Genomic DNA, 22,416 nt, shown 5'->3' with positions numbered 1-22,416 from the left:
AAGTAATTTTGTTTTTTCTTCACAAAATAATTTCTAATACGACAGAGGGGGTAGGGAATTACCCTTTATAATATCTATAGGGTGTTTTCTCTGTCATTATTTTTTGTATTCGTCTGAACCTCAGTATGCACTCCTCTCAGGAACATGAACCTTTCACCAACATGTCCCCAGGGGAGGGTCCCTCGCACAGTACCCTTTCCCCCTGGGATGGACGCTTTGTTTTCACAGGCAATTTCACACGCGTTGGCCCCCCTTAGGGACACCGTCGCTCAACTGACGGAACAAGTCTCCAAGGGGACGGGCATGTTTGGTATGACGGGAGTGGAGGGTACTACCTCTACCCTTCCGGCTCCCAAGAAACAGCGCAAGCGCGACGCGGGGCACCTGGAGGATAGTGAATTTCTATCTCACTCCAAGAGTGCGCGCGCGCATAAGCGTTTACCCTCCCGGGAGGGCCGTTTGCCCGGAGCAATGGGTGATTTCAGTCACCACCTATGGAACCCTGATAGCGGGTCACCTAGAGGCATCTTGGAAGGTTCAGACGACGGGTCCTCTGGAGACGATGACTCAGGCCGTCCTTGGCGTCCTGGCGCTTCGCTACCAGATCCTTTGGGGCTGGGGGATTCGGACTCGGACATGTTTGAACCGGAGGGTATCTATCATCCGCGTTCATCAGAGTGGCGTCTTGACCACAGGGTGGCCGACTATGTGGCCAGCAAGATTAGGCAACCTTTGGACAAGGAAGTGCGTCCCCGTTTACGGGCGGAATGCCCACGCCCTTTTCTTTCCGATAAGGTTGCTTTTACTCCAGAAATAGACCCAAAAATGTGTAACTTTTTTGCCAAGTACACTAAAGATCCCCTCGAGATTTCGGAGGGAGATTGCGTTTTTTCAAGAACAATTGGAGGCGCATTACATCAGATGCATGGATTCTACAGACAGTATCAGGGTTCCAGATAAAATTCTGGGGTTCCCCGTGTCAGGATTCTCTGCCAACACCGATAGTGTTCTCAGCAGAAAACTCCAGGCTTATAGACTTGGAAGTTCAAGATCTTCTGCACAAGGGCGCCATATCCTTAGCGTCCCTTCACCCCACAGGTTTCGTAAGCAACATCTTCTTGGTAGAAAAGAAAGACAAGGGTTTCGGCCTGTTATCAATCTTCGGGCCTTCAACGATTGGGTCATTTACAGGCATTTCAAAATGGAGGGTATTCATATGCTCCGAGACCTCCTCCTGCAAGGGGACTGGATGGTGCGTCTAGACCTCAAGGACGCATACCTCACAGTCCCTATATTTCCCCCTCATCGCAGGTTCCTGCAATTTTTCTGGAACGATCAGGTCTTCGAATTCACCACTCTCCCTTTCGGGCTATCCTCAGCACCGTGGTGCTTTACCAAACTCCTCAAACCGGTCGTGGAAACCCTGAGATCGCAAGGCATACGTCTCATCATTTACCTGGACGACATCCTCTTAATGGACCAATCCAGGTCTCAACTGCTATTCAATCTGAACACAACTATTGCTCTTTTCCAGGATCTGGGTTTCGTCATCAATCAGCAAAAGTCGGAGCTCACTCCGACCCAGTCATTGATCTTCCTCGGTTTTCGCATCGATTCTCGGTCGGCGTCCCTCAGTCTTCCGACGACCAAGATATCCAAAATAAAAAAGGAAATCAGGAAAGTCCTTCGTCGCGACAGGATCTCGCTACGGCAATTAGCCAGAGTGGTCGGTCTGCTTTCTTTCTCTATTCAGGCCATTTTTCGAGGTCCCCTTCATTACCGGGCTCTACAACGCCTGAAGGCCTTTCACCTTCGTCGAGGGGTAACGTATTCCGAGCTCATCTCCCTGTCTCAGGAGGCAAGCACGGAACTTCGTTGGTGGCTGGATCACATGGAGGCATGGAATGGCAGAGCCATTTTCGGAGCTGCCCCAGACCTGGTAATAGTGTCGGACGCCAGTCGCCAGGGATGGGGAGCTCGATGCGGGGACATCTCGTTTGGGGGACGCTGGACCCCGCAGGAACTGACCATGCATATCAATTGTCTGGAGCTCCTTGCGGGATCGTTTGCGATCAGGTCTCTGACGAGGGACAGGGTCTCATGTGTAGTGCTACTACGGATGGACAATATATCGGCGGTACAATACATAAATCGCTTAGGGGGGACACGATCGAGAGCCTTAGCGGAATTGGCAATGGATTTTTGGCATTTTTTGCCTTCAACACCAAGTCTCGGTAACAGCGGAATATCTTCCAGGAGCCCAGAATGTTCGGGCGGACTGGAATTCCCGGTTTCTCACGGACTCCAGCGATTGGCAACTACATCTTTCAATTTTTCAGGCGATCATGGCCCGTTGGGGTCCTTGTTCGGTAGATCTCTTTGCATCCAGATGGAATGCTCATCTTCCCCTATACTTCAGCTGGCGCCCGGATCCAGGAGCAGCGGCAGTAGATGCGTTTCTCCAGCACTGGGGGACACTTCAGGGTTATGCTTCCCACCTTTTCTTCTTATCCCGCGGGTCGCAGCTCAGGTGCGTCGTCAGGAGGCGACAGTGATTCTAATAACCCCCTGGTGGAGATCTCAGGCGTGGTTCCTGACTCTACTGGAACTCTCTTGCGAGTGCCCTCTTCGTCTCCCGGTTTTTCCATCGATCCTCCGGGATCCGTCGGGGCTTTATCACCCCCTGGTCCTTCAGGGTCATCTTTTCCTCATGGCCTGGAAGATTTCAGGCATCGTTGGCAAGACAACCGACTTTCGCAAGAAGCTAAAAACTTCATTGCACAGGCATGGACCCCTGGGACATGCATGCGATATAGATCTGCATGGAACAGATGGGCCCGTTGGTGTGTGGGCAAACACTGTGATCCCGTGGGGGCCAGTATTACAGATATAATGAATTTCCTCGCAGAATTAGCGGAGTCTGGTCTAGCTTATTCTACGATCAACTCTTTTCGTTCAGCCATCTCCGCGGGCCACCCCCCTCTGAACAATCACCCTATTGGGGAACACTCCTGGATTTGTAAACTTCTCAAGGGTATTAGACTCTCTAGGCCTCCACAACCCAGATACACAGAGCTATGGGATGTCAATACAGTTCTTAATCTGTTAACCTCTTGGCAGGATACTCACCTTTTGTCGAGAAAGGAATTGTCCGCCAAATTAGCCATACTTTTGTGCCTCATCTCATGTAAACGGGTATCAGATATCAGAGCTCTGGATGTTTCATCTCGAATCTTTACTCCAGAGGGAGTCACTTTTACTATCTCTCGGAGAACGAAAAATCTTACCAGGTCAGTATCCTAGCCAGCTTTCCCTGATTCACCAAAACTATGTGTCGTTAGATGTCTTAAAGTGTATGAAGAAGTGACCATGGGTCTTAGGCCTGCAGGCGACAATCAATTATTGATTTCCTTAAAGAACCCATTTAAGGCGGTTTCTTCTCCTTCCATTGCCAGACGGGTCAGATGGATTCTGTCTGAGGCAGGTATTAATATTCAGGTGTTTGGCGCCCATTCGGCTCGTGGAGCCATGGCTTCAAAGGCTGTACAGGTGGGTGGTAGATTAGAAGACATTATGCATGCGGCTGATTGGTCTTCTGAATCTACTTTTAAACGTTTTTACTTTAAACCAATTCATGAGGCAGCCTCTCTGGTGGTGAGTAAGCTTTGAACCTGCATAATCCTCGCCTCCGGTCCTGATATAGAATACGAAATTTCCTAGCTATCGTGAAGGAAAGTTTCAATTCTATTAAGGACACGGAGGCGAGGATTATCCCACCCACATACTACTCACGAGTCTGTTCCCACCCGATCTGGTCTTCTTACTGAGGTGGTATATATCTTTGCAATAATTTCTCTTATATTTGCTCTTATGTTTAGTTTCATTAAGGGGAATTGATAACTATTATGCTTGTACTTTGCATTACAGTTTCAGAAAGTGTATTGTTTCCATTCTTTTCTTAACTACACATTGTGACGTTTTTTTATCAGTATAGTCCTAATATCATCATCTTTTGTAGGTTCCGGGGCTACAACCAAATTGATTCTACCAGGATTCCTTCCGCAGTGAAGTCGAGGACGGTTGACGCACCTGGGAATATTTATATGGACGTGATTGAAGGGTCCTCATTGGATGCTGGTTACCATGGCGGCGGCTTCATGGAACTTGTAGTTTTTCTGTTCATTTTGTGTTTAACTTTGAACTTGCTAATTAATAAAAAGTGAAGAAAGATCTGCATAATCCTCGCCTCCGTGTCCTTAATAGAATTGAAACTTTCCTTCACGATAGCTAGGAAATTTCGTATTCTTATGAATATTGCACATACACTTTAAGATTTTGATTGTTTTTTATAATTGATAGAGGCTGCCAGTTTGCATTTAATTAGCAAATTCTTCTGCAGATATTTTTACTGCTTGGATTCTTATAAATATTGCACATACACTTTAAGATTTTAATTGTTTTTTATAATTGATAGTGGCTGCCAGTTTGCATTTAATTTGTAAATTCTTCTGCAAATATTTTTACCACACTTACTTATGTGTTGGATTATGTATTGCTTCTATTTTTTTTAAATCGAAATAAACCTATTGATTGATTGAATGACAGAATGTTTGCATACCTATTCTGGGGCAATGAATTCCAGAGATTGGGCCCATAATAAAAGAGAGGATTACATTAATACTGATGACAATAATTTTTCAACGCTGTTACAATGTAATTTTTTGGACACATTTTGCCCCATTAACCTTCAACGTCACAATCCAAGCCATTAATTTCCTTATTTTACTAGTACGCTTTATTATGCTTGGGATCAGATATACAAATGTAGGCTTTGCAATACTCGTCAACAGCCCAGCTTCCAACAATGTATTCAGAAACAGGAAGAACAAAAGCAATATCCGTTATCCTAACAAGAGAGACATCAGCGATCATGGCATACTGGAATAGAATGTGCAGTAATGTTCTCTTTATAATTCATACTACAGTAAGATTATCAGGATATCACATTTCATTTCAGTTAATCTGGATAGACCTCAATTACATAGTCAGTGGGTTCTGGGCTCCATTTTTTTACAAAGGAAATGTGATGTTTTTATGACAAAGGGGCCAGACCCAATAAATAGATTAGTTATGGGGCTAGAGAGTTAAGTTTAGGTGAATCGTAATTTACCACTTTGCCCAACATAACCATATAAATCAGTAGTTTACTGTAGCGTTAGAGCATTTTATAAGCAATTGTTCATTGGGTGAACCTGGTACTATATAAGTGAACAGAAGCTAAAGATAGCAAATTTCCATCAATGTCATTGATAAACATCTATTAGATCCCAACAGCCACCCAAATTGCCCTGAGTTAAGGTACGAAATTTAACTTGGACATTTGCAGTGAATGCATCATATTAGAAGGATAGGTGAGTGTGACCCTTCAACTGGGACCAGAAGCATTAAAAGAGAGAGTTAAGCTGTTTTATTTGCACAGGACTGTATCGCAATTTACATTGCTACTGACCAGCCATTGAATTGCCATTTGTTTTTTGTCAAAGAAAACACTGAAAATCACAGATTGGATTAGAGGCGTAGACAACAGCAGAGAAGACATGAAAAATGTCACAAAAGACAAGAAGCTGCTAGATGAATTCGTTGATTTGCAAGTATTTGCTAAGAACTAAGGGCGAGATGTAGCAAAGGTTTTTACCCATTCTGTGTCTATGGGAAAAAGTGTTAGTACATATGGCCCTAAGGCCCATAAGTATGGGCCTTGTGGCGCAGAGCAGTGCAGCAAGTCACCTTGCTGGGCTGCCCTGCATCACAGAGAAAGGGCAGGAATGTGCAGTACTTATACATTATGGCACATTCCTGCCCTTTCCTCCTGTGCTGGAGCCCTTTGGCAGCCTAGCCTAACGCAGGCCCCCTTGCACCATTGGACAATGGTGCCTGTGTTGCATGAGGGATTGTTTTTGTGCAGGAAGGGACAGCTTCCTGCACAGAAACAAGCCTTAAATGCTTTTCCTCTTTCTATGTGTGCTTCAGAATGCAGCAGGCATAAAAAGAGGAAACAAGCATTGGTATAGACTATAGGTCTCGCTTTTGGGACCTTATAAGTTTTTAGCCATGCAGCGTTCAAATAATGCCTTTACTAACTGCAAAGCCTTGAGGAGCTCGAGGCTCTCTCAAAACAAGGTCTGACATTTGTCAGTTATCTTGGTCTTTGTAAAACAACCTGGATAGGCTTTGACTCACTTTGGTGACACTTTCGGCAGCCTGTTTCAAAAGTGGATTAATCTCTGCAGCTGCCGCTGTGACCCGCTGTGCTTTATTCATGCCATTTGAACAAGTGACCTACAAGTTACACAGACATTTATTAATCGGGCCAATAACCCTCAAGGTGTTCTGACAGACCTGTGTAATCCAAGGCTAACAATACAATTGCTTCACAAAATAAATTGAAACAATAGTAAACATTAAAGTGATTTTCCAATGTGTAAATATCAACGGACTGATCTTATGTTGTTATTAAGTAATTAAACTTTCCTTGTAAACCAATTACCATTTCAAAATTAAATATCTGTGAACAGCAGCACTATATTTCAAAGTTACTACACAAACATACTTTGCAATATTTAGCAACAGGATTTAGTCAACACTGACTCATAATTTGGCCTTTCCCTGCTACATAATTCCAGTACTTGTGTGTTAAGTTCAGGGTAAATAAGTGGCCTTAAATTGAGCCATCTCATAATAAATGATAGCAGGGAACAAAATGAAAAGGGTGTTGTTTCTATAATGCACTTTGTAATTTGTTGGGTTTAGTTGCTAATGTCATGGTTAACTATGGTACTATCAATCACAGTTTGGAACAAGTGAAGGGTGTGGGGAATAACACTGAAGCAGATCTTCGAAGGTAGAGTTTGGGCTTAAGGGGGTGAAGGCATGATTGGATTACAGTGAGAGTGATTTAGCACCTTTGAGTAGTTTGTTAGCAGGGTCTAGTAACTTGAGAGTAACACATGGAAGTATTTTGCAACAAGAGATTGAGATGGCCCAAAGCGCAAGTATTTTTAGCTTTTCATCGGCATGTTTCATTGCTCAGCATACTTGTAGCACAAACTTCTCCCACTGGGTTCTAGGCACAGGTCGAACTGGATGTCGTAGATTTGAGATGTTCCATTGAGGATCTTAAGTTTAAATCAGGACCTCAAACATTGTGAATTAAAGACGCCGAAATCATTGACTACAAGTCACCAACTTTACTTGTCCAAGCACTTATACAGTTCACCTGAGTATCTGCAATTTGGTGAACTATGGGCAAAATGTGTTGTCTAGGTTAAGAAGAAAACATGCTTTTTCCGATTCCCTATGAGTGAGCAATTGCTTAGTATTTTTCATGAAATTTATCATACATTTCACAAAATTACACTTTTCAAAAGCAGAGATTTGCCAGTACTTTGCTTCATTTTTCCACGTGAGTTCACACTGGGCGCTTAATACATAAGACATTGAGACACTTGTACGGACCTCAAAGGAATTCATTTCAGCAAGTCAGGGAGGCTCAATTACCCGATTGTCTATTTATTCAGTATGCTTAAATAACAACTAGGATTGTTACGTACCTTAATTATGCTCTAGTTTTGCAGATGGCGATAGGGTGCAAAAGAACCAAAGTGTAAAGATACAGTACTTGGTCTCTGCTCCATGGGAGGAAAAGAAAGTCAAAAAGGAGGGACACCGAAAAAGGATTGACCACTAGCAAGCATGGACTTTTAAAGGAAACTGAAACAAACAAATGAAAAGCAGTGGATGGGCTTTAATCCAACAAAGAAGTATATAGTAAAGTATATACAACAGGTCTCAAAAGCTCGACTTAAAAATGAGGAGAAATAAATATATTTATCCTTGTTATGCCTGTCCCGGGAGATGTATCTTTGGCGCATTCCCAGATTTACAAGTTCTTGTCAATATAGGAATGCGTCAAAATCTATGGATGTTTTGTGGCAACACCCACACTACACCCATGGAAACACCACCTCCTTGGTACCACCTCGTTGGCTAATGTAACACAGCTGTTTGCGCTGCGTTAGATTAGTAAAAATTTATGAAGCCACACAGGGTCACGCAAGATGGCCTTGCATGGCTTCATAAATCTTACTTAAGGTTTGGGTTGCTCTTACACCAACTTTCATGGTGCAAGAGCAATGCGTCAATAGGTCACCTTATATTATTAAATACTGAGTGATAAAACACAGTAATAGTTTACAAAGTGAAAGATTAATATAGACATATAGACTAAAACTTTTTTGCGCGATACAAGGAGATGAAGAAATAACTTAATGTATGTATGATTACCTTAATCTATGTTACACTGAACTTTAATATTACCTCCTTGCAAGCCACATGTTACACATTACCAAATAAAATCAGTAAAAGGAATTATTACAAAAATAGTGGTTAATAGTAACCAAACGCTTGATTATCAGAGATACCTGCCTGAAACAGTAAGCTCCAACCTTTCACTGTGGATCCACAGGGTGCAAACCATTCTTCCACCTCTCACAGGCTTAACCAATGTCTGCATAAAACACAAGTAAGAGGGCCAGTGGTAAAAACAGAGAGAGGAGAGTAAGATAAAAGAGAAAGCAGAGACACCAGACACTTCCACTCTGATCTTTCACTTCTGCTGGCCACTAGTGTCTGCAGATCAAAAAGGATATCTAATGACAATAGGACATTATCTGAGTAGCCCTACATCTGAGCGTGACAGTGAAAATGTGCACTGTAGCTGTATCTTTTGTTATCAAGTCTCTGAGATTTTGATATGAAACTTGATATACCTGTGACTGAAGCACAAGATATGAGTACCTTAATATTTGTTCATCAGCATGTCTCTCAATTAGCATAACTACCTCAAACTTCATAACTATGAGCTCTTTGCTGTAAATTAGTTAAGTTACATTTTTTAACTCTTGGTGCCACTGCAGAAGTAATTAATAGGCATTACAATTCTCTGGTTCAAATGATTCACAATTCATATATCATTGCTAAAAACTCTTATTACTTTACTCATAATAATATACAGGATATTTCCTTGACATGAGAAATATTAATGCTCCTTCACAGGCTCAAGCTCCAAGTTTAAATGCAACAATTTCTAAATCTTTAGCAAGGCTCAAAGTCAAATGTTTAAAACAGTTTAAAGATTTTTTCACAACATGGCTTGGTTTTCATGCATTCAACATATGTCCTCAAAAAGCACTCCAGGAAACAATCCCCATTTTCAAAAAGAAATCCTCAATCCAAGTAGCAAGTTCTGGTTATTGCAACAGTGTATCACTGTTGCTTAGCAAGGATACCATGAAACATCAGGAGAGCTATACTAAATAGTCCAAGATAGCCACTGCATTCTTCAAACAACATAAGAGTTGCGAGAGTGCTGAAAAATGTAATTCGGTTTGGGTTGCCATCTCATAGTGTATTCTCCACACATGTGACATCCTACCCCGAACAGTCCCATTTATAAGGGAAGGCTGCCAGAATTTATTTCTCAAAAATTGCCGAGCCATAAGCAGAAAGCCATGTCTCCCGACAATACCATCCCTTCAGGTTAGATAGGAAAGTTTAGAAAAGGTTTCCCAACAGAAGGTAATTTGCTGAAAAGCAACTGAAATTGATATCTTGTTTATTACCTTTGTTAATACTATTAGTATTTTCAAAAAATGGAGGCACATCTAAGAATAGATTTCAGGAGGTCTTTTGAATATAACAATATTATTCACTTTATACCATAAGTAGGCTTAAAAACCTAAAGTGTTTACAACAATAAAAAAGCATAAGACATAAATAACTTTTATTGTTCAATTTCTATTACATTACCTGAATAAATCATCAACAGCACCACCAGTCTTATGTAAAGATGCAAACAACATTTGAGTACTCATGATGACAGTAGAAGTTTTATAAATCTTAGTTTTACATTTTGTCCCACCAATCATCAGGCCAACAAACATAAATGTGTCTTCTTGTGCATTTTAGCTGGAGATTTAATTATTGGGGAGACACACAAATGAAGATGTATATAAATAATTTACGCTTTTGTAATATTGCAACACCAATAAAGGAAAGTGTGGTGCAGAAATTAAATAAGAAGTAATTAAATTCTGTATGATAGTTCTAAATTTAGAGTATTGTGGAGGATAACTGTAGGGTAAATTAAAATAAATTTGTAAATCCTTAATATTAAGAATGTTTTTAATAACTTTCAATAATAATTCAAAAAAGGCCTTTCTTATATTAGTCTTTCCAAGTATTAGATCTGTTTCTTATTTTATAAGCTTTCAATACTAAATCATAGAGGAAATAATACCCTCATAATTATACATTTTAGAAATATAAATTCTTGCATTAAAACCCAATTGTGTTTAACCACTAGGAATGTAGTTAATTTAGGACAATTACCCAGGTGTGATGTTTAGTTTAAAGAAAACATGTTCAATAATGTGTATTCCAGTGTGACCCATCATAAACTGTTATTGCCAGTATAATAATGATTTAATAAAACAAGAAGCCTGGAGATAATGCCTTTCATCTGGAAATCTAACCGACCCCCTCAAGCCCCCTGTCCCATTTGTTTTGTCTCTTTTTAATATACTTATTGCAAGTCTAGGGAGCTTTTATCACACAAGAAATGTGGCAAAATGGACACTGGATAGTGAATTCTAAAAGGGAGCACCCTCTACAGAAAACTATCTGCCTCTGTCTTACTTTCTGAAACTCAGAACATTGAGTCTTTATGATCTGAGTGATTGCATCATAGAATGATCTATCTATGCCTCCTACTATCAAAATCCAAAGGAGATGAGTACTGAACCTGAGTGAACTACTTAAAGATTTAACAAATATATTAATACACAAAATGCTTTCCAAAAGTAAGCCAGGGGTGAGACCTAAGAAAGAGTGACTCAAGATCTTGAACACCAATAAAAATATAGCCTCAATGTTTTGTATCTGTTTTAAGTAGTTGATTAGTATTAGTTATTGGCAGGTACCAAAGTGTTCACAACGTAGCTAAGCACATATATATATAAGCACTGGCCAGAGTATGGCCGTTTTAGAAATGCAGCATTTTTTGGGAACATCACATCAGGGGAGCGAGATTAATTATGGATTGCTGAGCAGAGGAAAACTCCATGATTAGGACTTGCCTAAATATTGGAAAGATCGAGAATGAGTATAAGGTGAGGTTGATATGTCTATTGGGTCATTTTTCGGAAGTCCAAATATGTTTTTAGAATTACTGTAGAAATTGTTTATTGTCTTGTCAACTTCTATACATTTAATGGAGTGTAATAAAAACCAAGGCCACTCAAAATGTATTGCATACATACTCGAACCTCCTTACTACCACTGCAACATAGAAATGAAGAAAACAAGTACTTTACAGTAGTACTAAAAAAGTAATGAATTGAAAACCATGATGAATTTCAGACATTAGCAACCTGATTTTGAGTTTGTTTTGAATGATTTCATCTGCCTGGGTGGTAGGTTTACAAATTCCACCAAGGTAGTGGTAGTTTAAAGCCATTAATATTAATGTTCATTCACAAAAGTATTGGAGGTTTCCAGACAAAACTGGCTTGCATCCACTTTAGCAAGTGACACTTTTTGGAGAAATATTTTAGTGGGAAGTATTAGTTCTGGGAGGGACCGTCATGAGTAAATACAGTCAATAGAGATATTTCCAAAGCAGAGTACACTGTTAGTGCCCAAACACCAGTGTCCCCAAAAATATGAGAGTATGTCTGAGTTTGCTAAGTACACCATACCTACCCTTTTTTCTGAAGGTCAGCTACCATTTCTATGGCAAGCTTTCATTGAGTCCTGACAGACAACAATCACTCTAAAATGGGCCACTATTCTCAACACACGGTTACTTTGATGATGAAGCCAGTGCTGTCTCTGCCTGCAGCATGCCTACCAATGCTGCATTAATACCTCTGGAGGTGCAGATATTAAATTCACTCTTGTTTATGAGCTAGCTTTTACTGTACCCTTCAAAAACAGGCTCTTGGTGCTAATGCTTCCTATTTTGTCATTCAACAATAAAGTGATTAAATTAATTTTGAAAATATTAGAAACTGACTAGTAAGGAACTTATGAACCAATTTATTGCCAACGTTATAGTGATAACCCTAACATTCTTCTTATGTAAACGTGCCATCAGTATTATCGAAAGAATGCAAATATGCCACACATCACGTAGAGTATGACAACCAAAGGGATATGCCTCATTTCATCTCAGAGTTCAGGGACTCTCCCCAGCGATGGGCCTGTTTGATTAATAAGGGGCAGAAAATAGTGTCTAGATATACATTGATTTACCTTTAAAACTGTAAAAATGTGAATGAGTTTCAAAAGCTAGTGTGTGCATGGATGATGATTCATTATTTCAGCAAAAGGTACTGTGACAACCCCCACACATTTTTCCATGAAAATTCTGACTTTGGACACAATGAAGAATTCAAAATATTTTAAAAAGTGGATTTTAATTTAGAAGTGTGTTCTTTTTGATTAAAGATCTCCTATGGCCAGGCAAGCAGCAAAGTGATGCTCAAGCCAAAACCAGAATTCCGAAGTCGAAGCGTGACGCTAATACCTTTGGTTGGTCAAGACTACAGAATACTTGAAAGTGGAATCCCTTTGGGGAGTACAGGTAATTAATTTCCGCACACCGAAAAGAGACATGATAAGAAGAGATTCTGAACAATGTGTTTGATATCCAAACAAGCACTTTAATCTACAAGGCTGCATCTATTGTCGTTTTCAGGAAGCAATGATTGGAGGACCCTAACCAAAACACATTTAGCAATAGCAGGATATATGTAGAGCATTAGTCTAGGCATGGCATCAGCAATGGGAGCCACTAAATCTTGATTCCAGTTGGAAACATCAGAAGAAGCAGTAGGGTAGGGTTTGAGGGGGAGGCATTGAGGGAGAGCGAGATGGAAGTTGTTGGAGGGTAACTTATAGCAACTGAAGTTGAAGTGTAGAGTTTAGTTCAAGCAGAGTGTGAGTAAATTAGTTTTTAATGCCCTCCTGAAGTAAATTAGGTTTGGATAGGTTCTTAGTGTTTTGCGTAATGAGTTTCATAATCAGTTTGCAATTCCATTATAACACATTGGCCATCTCTGTGACATTGGTGCTTTTTGGGCTTCTCAACCAAAGGTGTGCTCTAGAGTTCAATGGTGTACAAATGTTCGGCCCATTTGTGGGGATGAGAAGTACTCCCCAAATCGTGGGTCCAGGTACTGTTATAGTGGCAGTACAGCTAGGGGGTTAATGTTTGTAAAGCTTCAGCCCACAAACATTTAGCAGAGATGCAGCTAGTCCTCACTTTAATGTCCGAGACAATCCTTACCTATGGTCTGGTTGTCCATGGGGCCTCTATGAAGCCAGTGCCTCAGTTAGTAATGCAATCTTCTCAAGGCATAACTCTACAAATGCAATTTGAAGCAAAAGAGCAAGCAGAGCACATAGTTCACTTTTCACAGTACCAAGTTCAGACCACAAACACCCTATAGCTCTGCATAGAGCTGGGAAGTCCAGAAATTCAGTGTTGAGTGAAAGTCAGCACCCCAACCAGCCTACCCAAATCTGCTGGGGCAACAATATCACACTACAAATATGTAGGCTGCCAAGTGATTACTAATCACAATAGGTAGTACTCACAACAAATGGGGCAAAAAACTCCTCTCGAATCCCATCTGCACAAAAGGTTTGCCTAAAAATAGTTGTCCACAGGCACTCTAGGGTGCAAAAGTGAAAACATACATGAACAATGTGCTCTAATTGGCATTAAGCCAGAAAATGTTAATACCTTACCAAGTCCCAAACAGGTCCAGCCATACAGATTGTGGACACCCGTGTGGTACTGTCATGAAGCTGTTAAGTAAGTATTCTTTTTTTATATTTGGGCTGTTATGGGCTGTTTGTTTATGGTGGTTGTGGTTATTATACCCACTTTGCACTGGAGAAGCATAAGCTAGCAGTAGTATTGTTGGAGGTCAATGGAGGCAGAGATCAAGCTTGGAACAATTATGTATTGAAATTGAACACTGATTACTGAAGTCACTGTAAAATTGCCACTGATTGGACAGTGTGGAATTCTGGCAAAAGTACTTGTGCCCGCCGTTGGTACTAAGCTTAATCATAGGCCCCTTTATGGTGAGATGGGGTTCATAGGTACCAATTACAAATATTTTGCCATTAGGCTCAACCTCTATCCATTTATCATCAATGCTTTTGGGACAATGTGCCTTAATATATATTTATAAGTGAATTTATAATGTTTTGATAGGTGGTACTTCATTTTAACTGGTTTCACATGCAATAATTTGGAGTTGCATCTGCCTCAGACTTATCACATTATAATGGCTTAACATTTTCAAAAATGTATACTGTCTTGAAAATTGTTGGCTCTTTTGTTATCTCCTCAAACGTTTCCATGCTACCCAGGAAGCAAGCATCCTACTGCCTACAAAAAACAAATCCCTCCACCCTAAAGTGTTACTAAAAAGGATCACATCAACCTAGATAGCATCTGTTTTGTCTTTGTCCTTTGGGAAGCAGTAAATCTTGGTTCTTGTCTCTGGGTGGGAGTCCTTACTTTTAATGCAAAGTGTGGGCCTTTTCTGCTTGCTCATGGGGCTTTGGGGTTGGTCTTCCTTAACCTCACCCTACATCCAATCAATTTGCTGCTTCTGGGAAATAATTGGGTTTTTGGTTTGGGGTGGCGACTTTACCCGATCAAATGCACCACAGAAGTCAATAAAGAAGGAAAACAGCCCCTCTCCGCCATTTCCTAGGCAGCTGTTCCCCAATTGCGACAGAGTGTACTCCTGATGAACAGCTCCTATATCTCCTCGGAAGCCAGCCTGATTTATTAGCAAATTTGTACTACTCAATCCAAGGACAGAAACCATTCAATACCACACTTGGTTGTTAAGGGTTCAATTTTCAAAGAAGTACATTATAGGGCCTTCCACAAAGAATCTTCAAAGTGGAAAGCCATCACAATGGCACTCCTAACTCAAGTACTCTCATTCCTCAACTAGATGTTATATATTTTTTTATTTTCTGCAGTTCTTAGCATATTGTAATTAGTCTCCTCTAAGGTGTGTCTCCCAATTATTATCACTTAGGTTTTAGTTTTCAGTACAACTCTCCACAATGTACAACAGCTATTCTTGCTCTGCAATATGAACAGGCGGGTTCTAGTTTATACTGCCAGTCCTGGTCAACTGTTTTGCAATTTTACTCGTTATGACATTTTAGGGCTCCTTTTTAAAATCATTGCCCCAAATATTTCTTTTACTTGGCTAGTTAAATTCAAGCAAAACTAGAGCTTCAGATGTCACACCTAAATTGTCAGTCCTTTGGAGAGAACTTTTATGAAGTATCCACACCTGCCATATAACCTCTAAGGGTATCCCCCTTCATTGAAACAAGCCAGGAAGGCTATTACCTCCACACGTTTCTTCAATTTTAAACCAATTTTCAATTTCCTCCAAATTGGAAAAATCATGATTTTTAACAAGAATGCCAATAGGGCTCCTTTGTTTTCAAAAACAAAGGTCACTGCCTTTGGAACATTTGCTTCGAGTCCTTAAAAGGGTAGCTTAGTCTCTTTGAGTTTATATGGTAATTTGTAATTAGACTTGCCAGATGACTGCTTTGTGCCAATGACCGACCCATCAAAATATAGACATCAGTATCATATGTAATATTTTGTGTACGCTTCTCAGGTTATTGGGCTTATGCATTTTGTTCTTGTTCTAGGTAGTTCAGTGCCTTGCAGTCGAGGACCAGCACTACAGACATCATTTTCCACTCCTCCTACTAGCATTTGTAGGACAGGCCACCCGGATGCAGTTCCATGTCGGAGGAGCACAGGGGCTGCCCAGCTTCCAGGGTCCAGGCATAATGTTCAACAAAACAGTTCAAGCAGGCAACATTCAGAGACTTCTACAGGTCAGTCCTAAATCTGCTGTATATAAAAGCATGCTGCGAAGATCAACTGCCACCTTTGCATTTCAGGTACCCAGGCTAAGGGAAGGCACCTGGGGCCGCATAATATTGCGCTGAATTATATTGAATGCACTGCCCCCAGGGCAGCCACGAACGTGTGCTGCCCTAGAGGTAGCGCATTCAAGTGAAAAATGCAGCAGCTGCTTTAAAGCTGCTATGTGTAACACCGTGAAGGGGACGCACGCCTGCACTTTTCAAGGTGATTAGAGATCCCCTAGCAGATGGTTGCAGTGAGAGACTGCACCGTCCTGCAAAGAGATGTCTGGGGGTCCATAGGACCCCCTTCCCTGATCCAGAGGGCTGTCATCAGGGGGCGCACTGGCAATGCACCACCTTTTAGGTGCTGCACTGTCAGTGTGCCTCCTAAGAGCTTCTTTGCCTCTGCACCCTCATCTATAATACGGCACAGGCGCAGAGGTAAAGGGATTCCCTCATTTGCATGGGGCCATGCCCCCATGCAAATGAGGGAACACCCTCTGATGATAGGGCTGGCGCTATATGTGTGCCAGCGCTATTGGTATTACACAAGTCTGCGGCCCCTTCTGTAATACCACATTGCCCCCAGGGCACGAAAAGTGTGGGCAAACGCCCATTGCGCCCCTGGCACACTTTATGTAATACAGCCCCTGATGATGTTACCACTCTGGATTTAGAGGCATTTATGCAAGTTCTTTAATAATATCGCATTTTGCCTTGCATATATTTATTGACAAGTCGGGCAATACAAACAAACAAGTTCCTAGGGGTAGGAATCAGGCAGTCAAGAGTGGAAATAAGAACAGCAGAGATGCTATTTCGAATAGTATGCTTTTAAAGATAATACATTAACAATAAACAGGTGTATAAGCACGTGCTAGTTAGTGTTTTCTTGCACAAGTAGCCACCGACATGTAATTGCATTACAAACATTATTGATCCATATTAAAGAATTGCCAGGCTTATGGAAGGGAAGTCTATGATTCCCTTACAAACTTTTTGCCCACAACCATCTCATTTCTTTGAGGAACCAGAGGTTTCCACCTATAATGCCTGTTAACGATTCCAACCCCCATGTAATTGGTATCCTTTATATTAGTAAATCTGGGTGGGGAAAGATTAATGGGGAGAAATCTAAGTCACACATAATGATGGAATTTCATCTTGCCTAACGGCTGTGACTTTTCCACCACAGGTTTAAGATTAGGTAAATGTGCAGGAGAATTTAAAAAACTCTCACATGTTACAAATGGCATTCCCTTGCAAACTGGTTCACCCTTTCTAAGAGAGCATCCAATCGTACGTCAAAACACATTATCTACATTAGGATAGCATTACATTTTTTTAATGTTACTCTAGGTTTTTTGCTATAGATTAACTGCGTTCATAGAGGAGTGAAGACCATGTACTACTAGATCCAGTGTTGGCACTAGGACTGAAAAACATCTCGTCAGAGTGCAAGAACACCAGAGGTTTCTCCCATACATGGCAGGCTTGGGTTTATTTTACTAGAGGTGTTAATAATCTATTTAATAACATGCAGTAACATCAAAAAACACTTAGAGGTCTATAGGACAAATTGGATCTGTTGCTCTAGAAGCACATTCTCCCATGAGATACAATACACACACCTCACTCAATTGCTTTGCTCTAATATACTGCTAGCACTCCTAACGTAAGCAAAACCCACCACTCCTGCTTACCCTGCCAGTGGCACGAGCAATGTCGTCTCAACTATGACATATTCTTGAAGTCACTGTTGCCTACCTTATATTTAATGTCATCCTTTACCTCTACATCTTTTTCACCCCCTTTATCTCTTTAGTATAACATTGTGATATGTGTGCATTCTGTCACCTTACCATGTACCAAAGAAAACTGCTTGCAACAACAAAAAATGTTGACATCACCATAATAGATAGGATTTATGGTTAGGTCCTTTGTGCACTCAACTTTTCTTTGTTAATTTTCTCCTGACCCTTGAGAATTAGGAAAACGTTTCATATAAAGAAATGGTAACTGCGCATTTAAATCGTGATTCCACAGTTCTTTGTTCTCAAGAAAACATTTATTCCATTTGAAATTCTTTTCAATATACACACCAAAAAATGGAAATGAGAGTCTGAGAAACATTCCTACACATCCACTGCATAACTTGCAGTAAAGGCCAACGCTTATGTTGGGTCTGTCCCAGCATCTGCTTTTCCAACTTCCACAAAACAAAGTGACTCCCCGTCTTTCGTCCCACATAGAACATAGATACGTAGTAGTAGTGATTGTTTATTTCAGAAAATTACATTCCTTAAAACATACAAGAAATAATATATTTTCAGTATATAAACACAAAAAATGCTAAAACCAGCTAAAAGATAATCGTCAAACTGCAGTATCAATAGCGGGCAAATAACATAGTTCATATTAACCTAATTAAGGTTAAAAGAAGTTTACAAATGGAATTACAGAAGCTTTTAATCATCGAGTTACATGTTAAAGTGCTAGTGCATTTCGTGTTATATAGTGCACTCTGTAGTATCTACTACTTAGTGGTATAATTTCCCATGGGACAGAGCAACACTTATGAAAAAGACTCGTCAGGCCTTTAACACTTACTTTATTTTGTTTCCTCAATAGCCCTACTGCGAATAAATATTTACTCATGATATTCACAGTGTAAGTGGATTTAGCTCCCCTCAGCGCTATTAATGTACATAAACAAATCCAGACACCTTACAGATTTTCCATAGTTATAAATGAAATACTTTCAGGTCTTTATTTTGTGTCTTAGGATGTGTAATTTCAGAGGAGAAATACAAATTTGTGGGCATGTATATTATACTTATGTGCTCCAAGATAGTCTGTGCCAGGAACTATGTAGAGTGAAATCTAAGTCCCAAGTCAAGACCAAGATAAAAAGTAGAAAAACAGTAATTTCATCCAGACGTTTTGATGTAAGAAAAATGATTTCTTAGGCAGTAAAAAGCACACATTTTCAGACTACTGCAAATATTATGTGGCTTTCATTTTAAAACATGGTTCTTGTGCTGCCATTCATGTTCACATTATCAAATAAAAATGTAGTGAGTTATTTACAAGAGGCCTGCACTGCTAGCGCGTCACTTTTTTAGATTTTCCAGTGGCAAGACCTCCCAATCATATGTATGAGGTGACGCAAAGCCACCCTTTGTGTGTGTACAAACTTTAAGGCATGCACGACTGTCCGAAATCCAGGGTCAGCAAACAATGCACTTTGTACTTTGTCCAACCTGTTTAGTTTATGTATACTTTGTTTAAGCATCGGCACTAGCTTGTGGGAAGCTGAAACAAGGGTGTACAGCTCCCTAGCTTGGCATTCCACTTATCCCTCAGTAGCTCAAGTGGGCAGTAAACAGATACATGGCTCTTCTCTGCCTAAGACCACAGAAATAGGGAAGCCAGATGTCAGGTTCAGTGCTTCTGAGTGTGTCCTGTGGTGACACTAAGCCTAAACCCAATACCATCCTTATCTTTTCAACACATCTTAATGGTTTCCCAAACTTTCTTGGTGCACCGCTGTTTTCCTCTTGGCAATTATGTTACAAAAGTTAATCAAGAAGTTTGTGCCAAATCACGTGAACCTGGGGAAGTGCCAAAACCTTATGTCTTCCCAGAGCAGGGGTAACAAGGAGAAATGTTTTCATTTCTCTTCGTTTTTTACCTCTTTCCATGTGTGCTGCATTCTGCATCATACATAGGACAATGCCTCCATAGATTGTTTTTGTGCAGGAAGTTTTCCCTTCCTGCACAAAAACAGTCCTACCAACAATACAGTGCAAGGGTTCCTGCATTGGTGCTAGGCACCAAATTGCGTGCCACTGCAGACTGAAAAGTCAGGAATGCTCTGTATCTCATAAGTACAGTGCATTCCTGCCCTTTTGATTTGGCGTGGCTTAGCAAAAAGACTTATGGTGCTGCTGTATGCAAAATCTTTGTATATGAGGGCCCTCGTGTCTCTTCAGACCAAGAAGCAGCATAAGTTGAACTCTTTCATATGAAATGACAAATGCTGCTGATACCACTAATTTGACACCATCAGTATTGAACCATAGGTTATTTGTAATTGGATTATCATTCCATTCCCATCTTTATGTTGCTTGGGATATTGGCCTGGTTTTAGGAAATGGAATGGGTTAGTTGTCAGTTAATCTAGAGCCCTGATACAAGGAATAGACATTTACTTGCTCATTACCTATAGTGTTTCTTGAATCTATATCAGTGGTTTCCATCTCCAGGGTCTCTGTGTAACATCCGTCTTTTCTATATCCTGTAATAGGTCTATGCTGCAGAGGAAGCTGTTGCCAGATCCTCACCAGTCTACGGGAAACAATTCTGACTTGCATGACGGAGGGCTGTCTCAACAACATACTTGATATTCTACGATCCCAGCAGGTGTTGGCAAAAGCGGACTATGAACTGATCACCTCCTACCCAACCTTAACAGGACGTGCTCGGGCCATGCTCGACACTTGCCTCTGCCTCGGGGAAAAAGTTGCCCACATTGTTGTGACAGTACTTTTGTCAAACAAATGCTGCCCCCTCATCAGCAAGCAGGTTCAGCTCAGGCTAGAGTTGTGGAATTGATGGTCTCAACCTAGACACGTCACAACAAACATGCACATTTGTTCTTCCACATGGATTAGCCTCTTTTCCTGAGCAAAGATACATTTGACCTACATCGAGGGACCACAGAAAAGTTACAGAGTTATTATCAAAAGTTCACAGCATCTCACAGCTCAGTTTCGCAGGGCAGGGGCAGGATTGTGACATTCGTACGTTTACATTGTGTCCTAAGAATTTTTAGGAATGTAAATATATTAATTCTCAAGAAAGACCGAGATTAGATTTATTTCCTAGTATTTTTATTTCCATACAGATTATAGACATGTGGAGCAGTTCCCCGTTGTTGCAGATCTTTATTCAAGCTACTGCAAATTAGCTATTTGGGGACATTCATTATATTTGGAAGCAAACTTCAGTCCATTTCATCTCAGGAACAAACACTGGATCTTTGCTGATTCACTTCAATTCTACAAAATATAAAGGACTGGAAAGAAAAAGCATAGCTGGTGGTTTAAAGAGAACATGGGGAACAAGAAGGATATCCAAGAGCAGAGGCTGTAATGTTTGATAATTGTGTATACTTTTGAAAATGCGAGACTTCTTCTTAGGACTGAAAAACAATAATATGCCTACAGCATATGTGCCAACAGGACATAAGATGAAAAACATCTTGATTTTGCCAAAATGCCAAACATTTAGCATTTCTTTTTGGCTCCATATCTAGGTATTTATTTATGCTTGCCTTCTAGAGTTCTTGTACACGCCCATTGCAACATTTCAGCAGTTTCATGACTGCCAAACATGGTTCCAGCACTGTTACTGAGGATACAATGAGACTACATTGGAACCACCCTTCAGTACCAACCTTGATAATTGATTAATGTACTTATTTAAACTCCTCTGTGCTCTTTCCACCACTCAGCCTTGTTTTGGATTTACCACGCCATACTGGATGACTTTCTTTTCTGCTACAGAAATAGGAAAAGCCTCTACCAGCCACAGAAGAGGTGCTTCAAGCCTCACATTCCCAGAGTGTTCACGCTCCTTCAGCTACACTAATTTCTTCGTCTCGTCTTTGGAATGGGAACCATGAATCTGTTACTGCACTAGAGTCAAGGAGGCAGAAACAATTAATGCTGATCAATACTCACTTCGCTCCTGCTTGGATCGATTGACTTTAACACAGACACAATCATTGAAGTCAACATTTTTCATTAAAACTTCATACTCTGTTGAGAATGCACACATGTCCCAACAAATGTCTAGTCCTGGCTATATGAGCCTCAAACTCTACTGTTTTGCTTTCAGTGTACCTAGAACAAACTTCAACTTCTGTATGTACCAAAGACAATGTATTCAAATCTACCTTTTTAAAGCTTTTCCTTCGTGTCTGGATCAACAAGATTTTGAGTGATTCAGATTTTCTGCTTGTATCTGCCTAGTGTTTTATTTTGCAACATTTTCAACTTAGAACAATCTATTTCAACGTACGCACAAGCTCGGTTTATTCAGCACTACTTCAAATATGTACATAAAATGTGTAAATATCTGTAAGCTCTGTCTTTTTATTGTAGCTAAAGCTAGTATCTGTATTGGTAAAGCACTCTATGAAAGGCTGTTACCACCCAAAAACTTACTACCTCTTTCTGCCTGTCTTTCCCATCGCTACCCTGAACCTGGTTTGTCACAGGCAACACAACATGATATCTGACCATGATGTTGCCCATGTATCATGCCCTGTATTCACCTATATATCTGAGTGAAACC

General features: G+C 40.6%; 1 protein-coding gene across 2 annotated transcripts in view; it reads left to right on the top strand.

Annotated features, from left to right (window-relative positions):
* Positions 1–22,203, top strand: part of LOC138267965 (receptor-interacting serine/threonine-protein kinase 2-like) — a 180,029-nt gene extending 157,826 nt beyond the window's left edge. The window contains exons 10-12 of one of the 2 annotated variants that reach the window (XM_069217257.1): positions 12,568–12,703; positions 15,829–16,020; positions 20,363–22,203. In XM_069217257.1, the coding sequence (XP_069073358.1) occupies positions 12,568–12,703; positions 15,829–16,020; positions 20,363–20,670 (636 nt within the window). In that variant the 3' untranslated portion in view covers positions 20,671–22,203. The remainder of the gene's footprint in view (positions 1–12,567; positions 12,704–15,828; positions 16,021–20,362) is intronic. The other variant, XM_069217259.1, reaches the window with a different exon arrangement.
* Positions 22,204–22,416: the final 213 nt, after the last annotated feature.

Source organism: Pleurodeles waltl, chromosome 12 (genome assembly GCF_031143425.1).
Source record: "Pleurodeles waltl isolate 20211129_DDA chromosome 12, aPleWal1.hap1.20221129, whole genome shotgun sequence".
Classification (NCBI taxonomy): domain Eukaryota; kingdom Metazoa; phylum Chordata; class Amphibia; order Caudata; family Salamandridae; genus Pleurodeles; species Pleurodeles waltl.
This window is presented reverse-complemented; position numbering and strand designations above follow the sequence as displayed.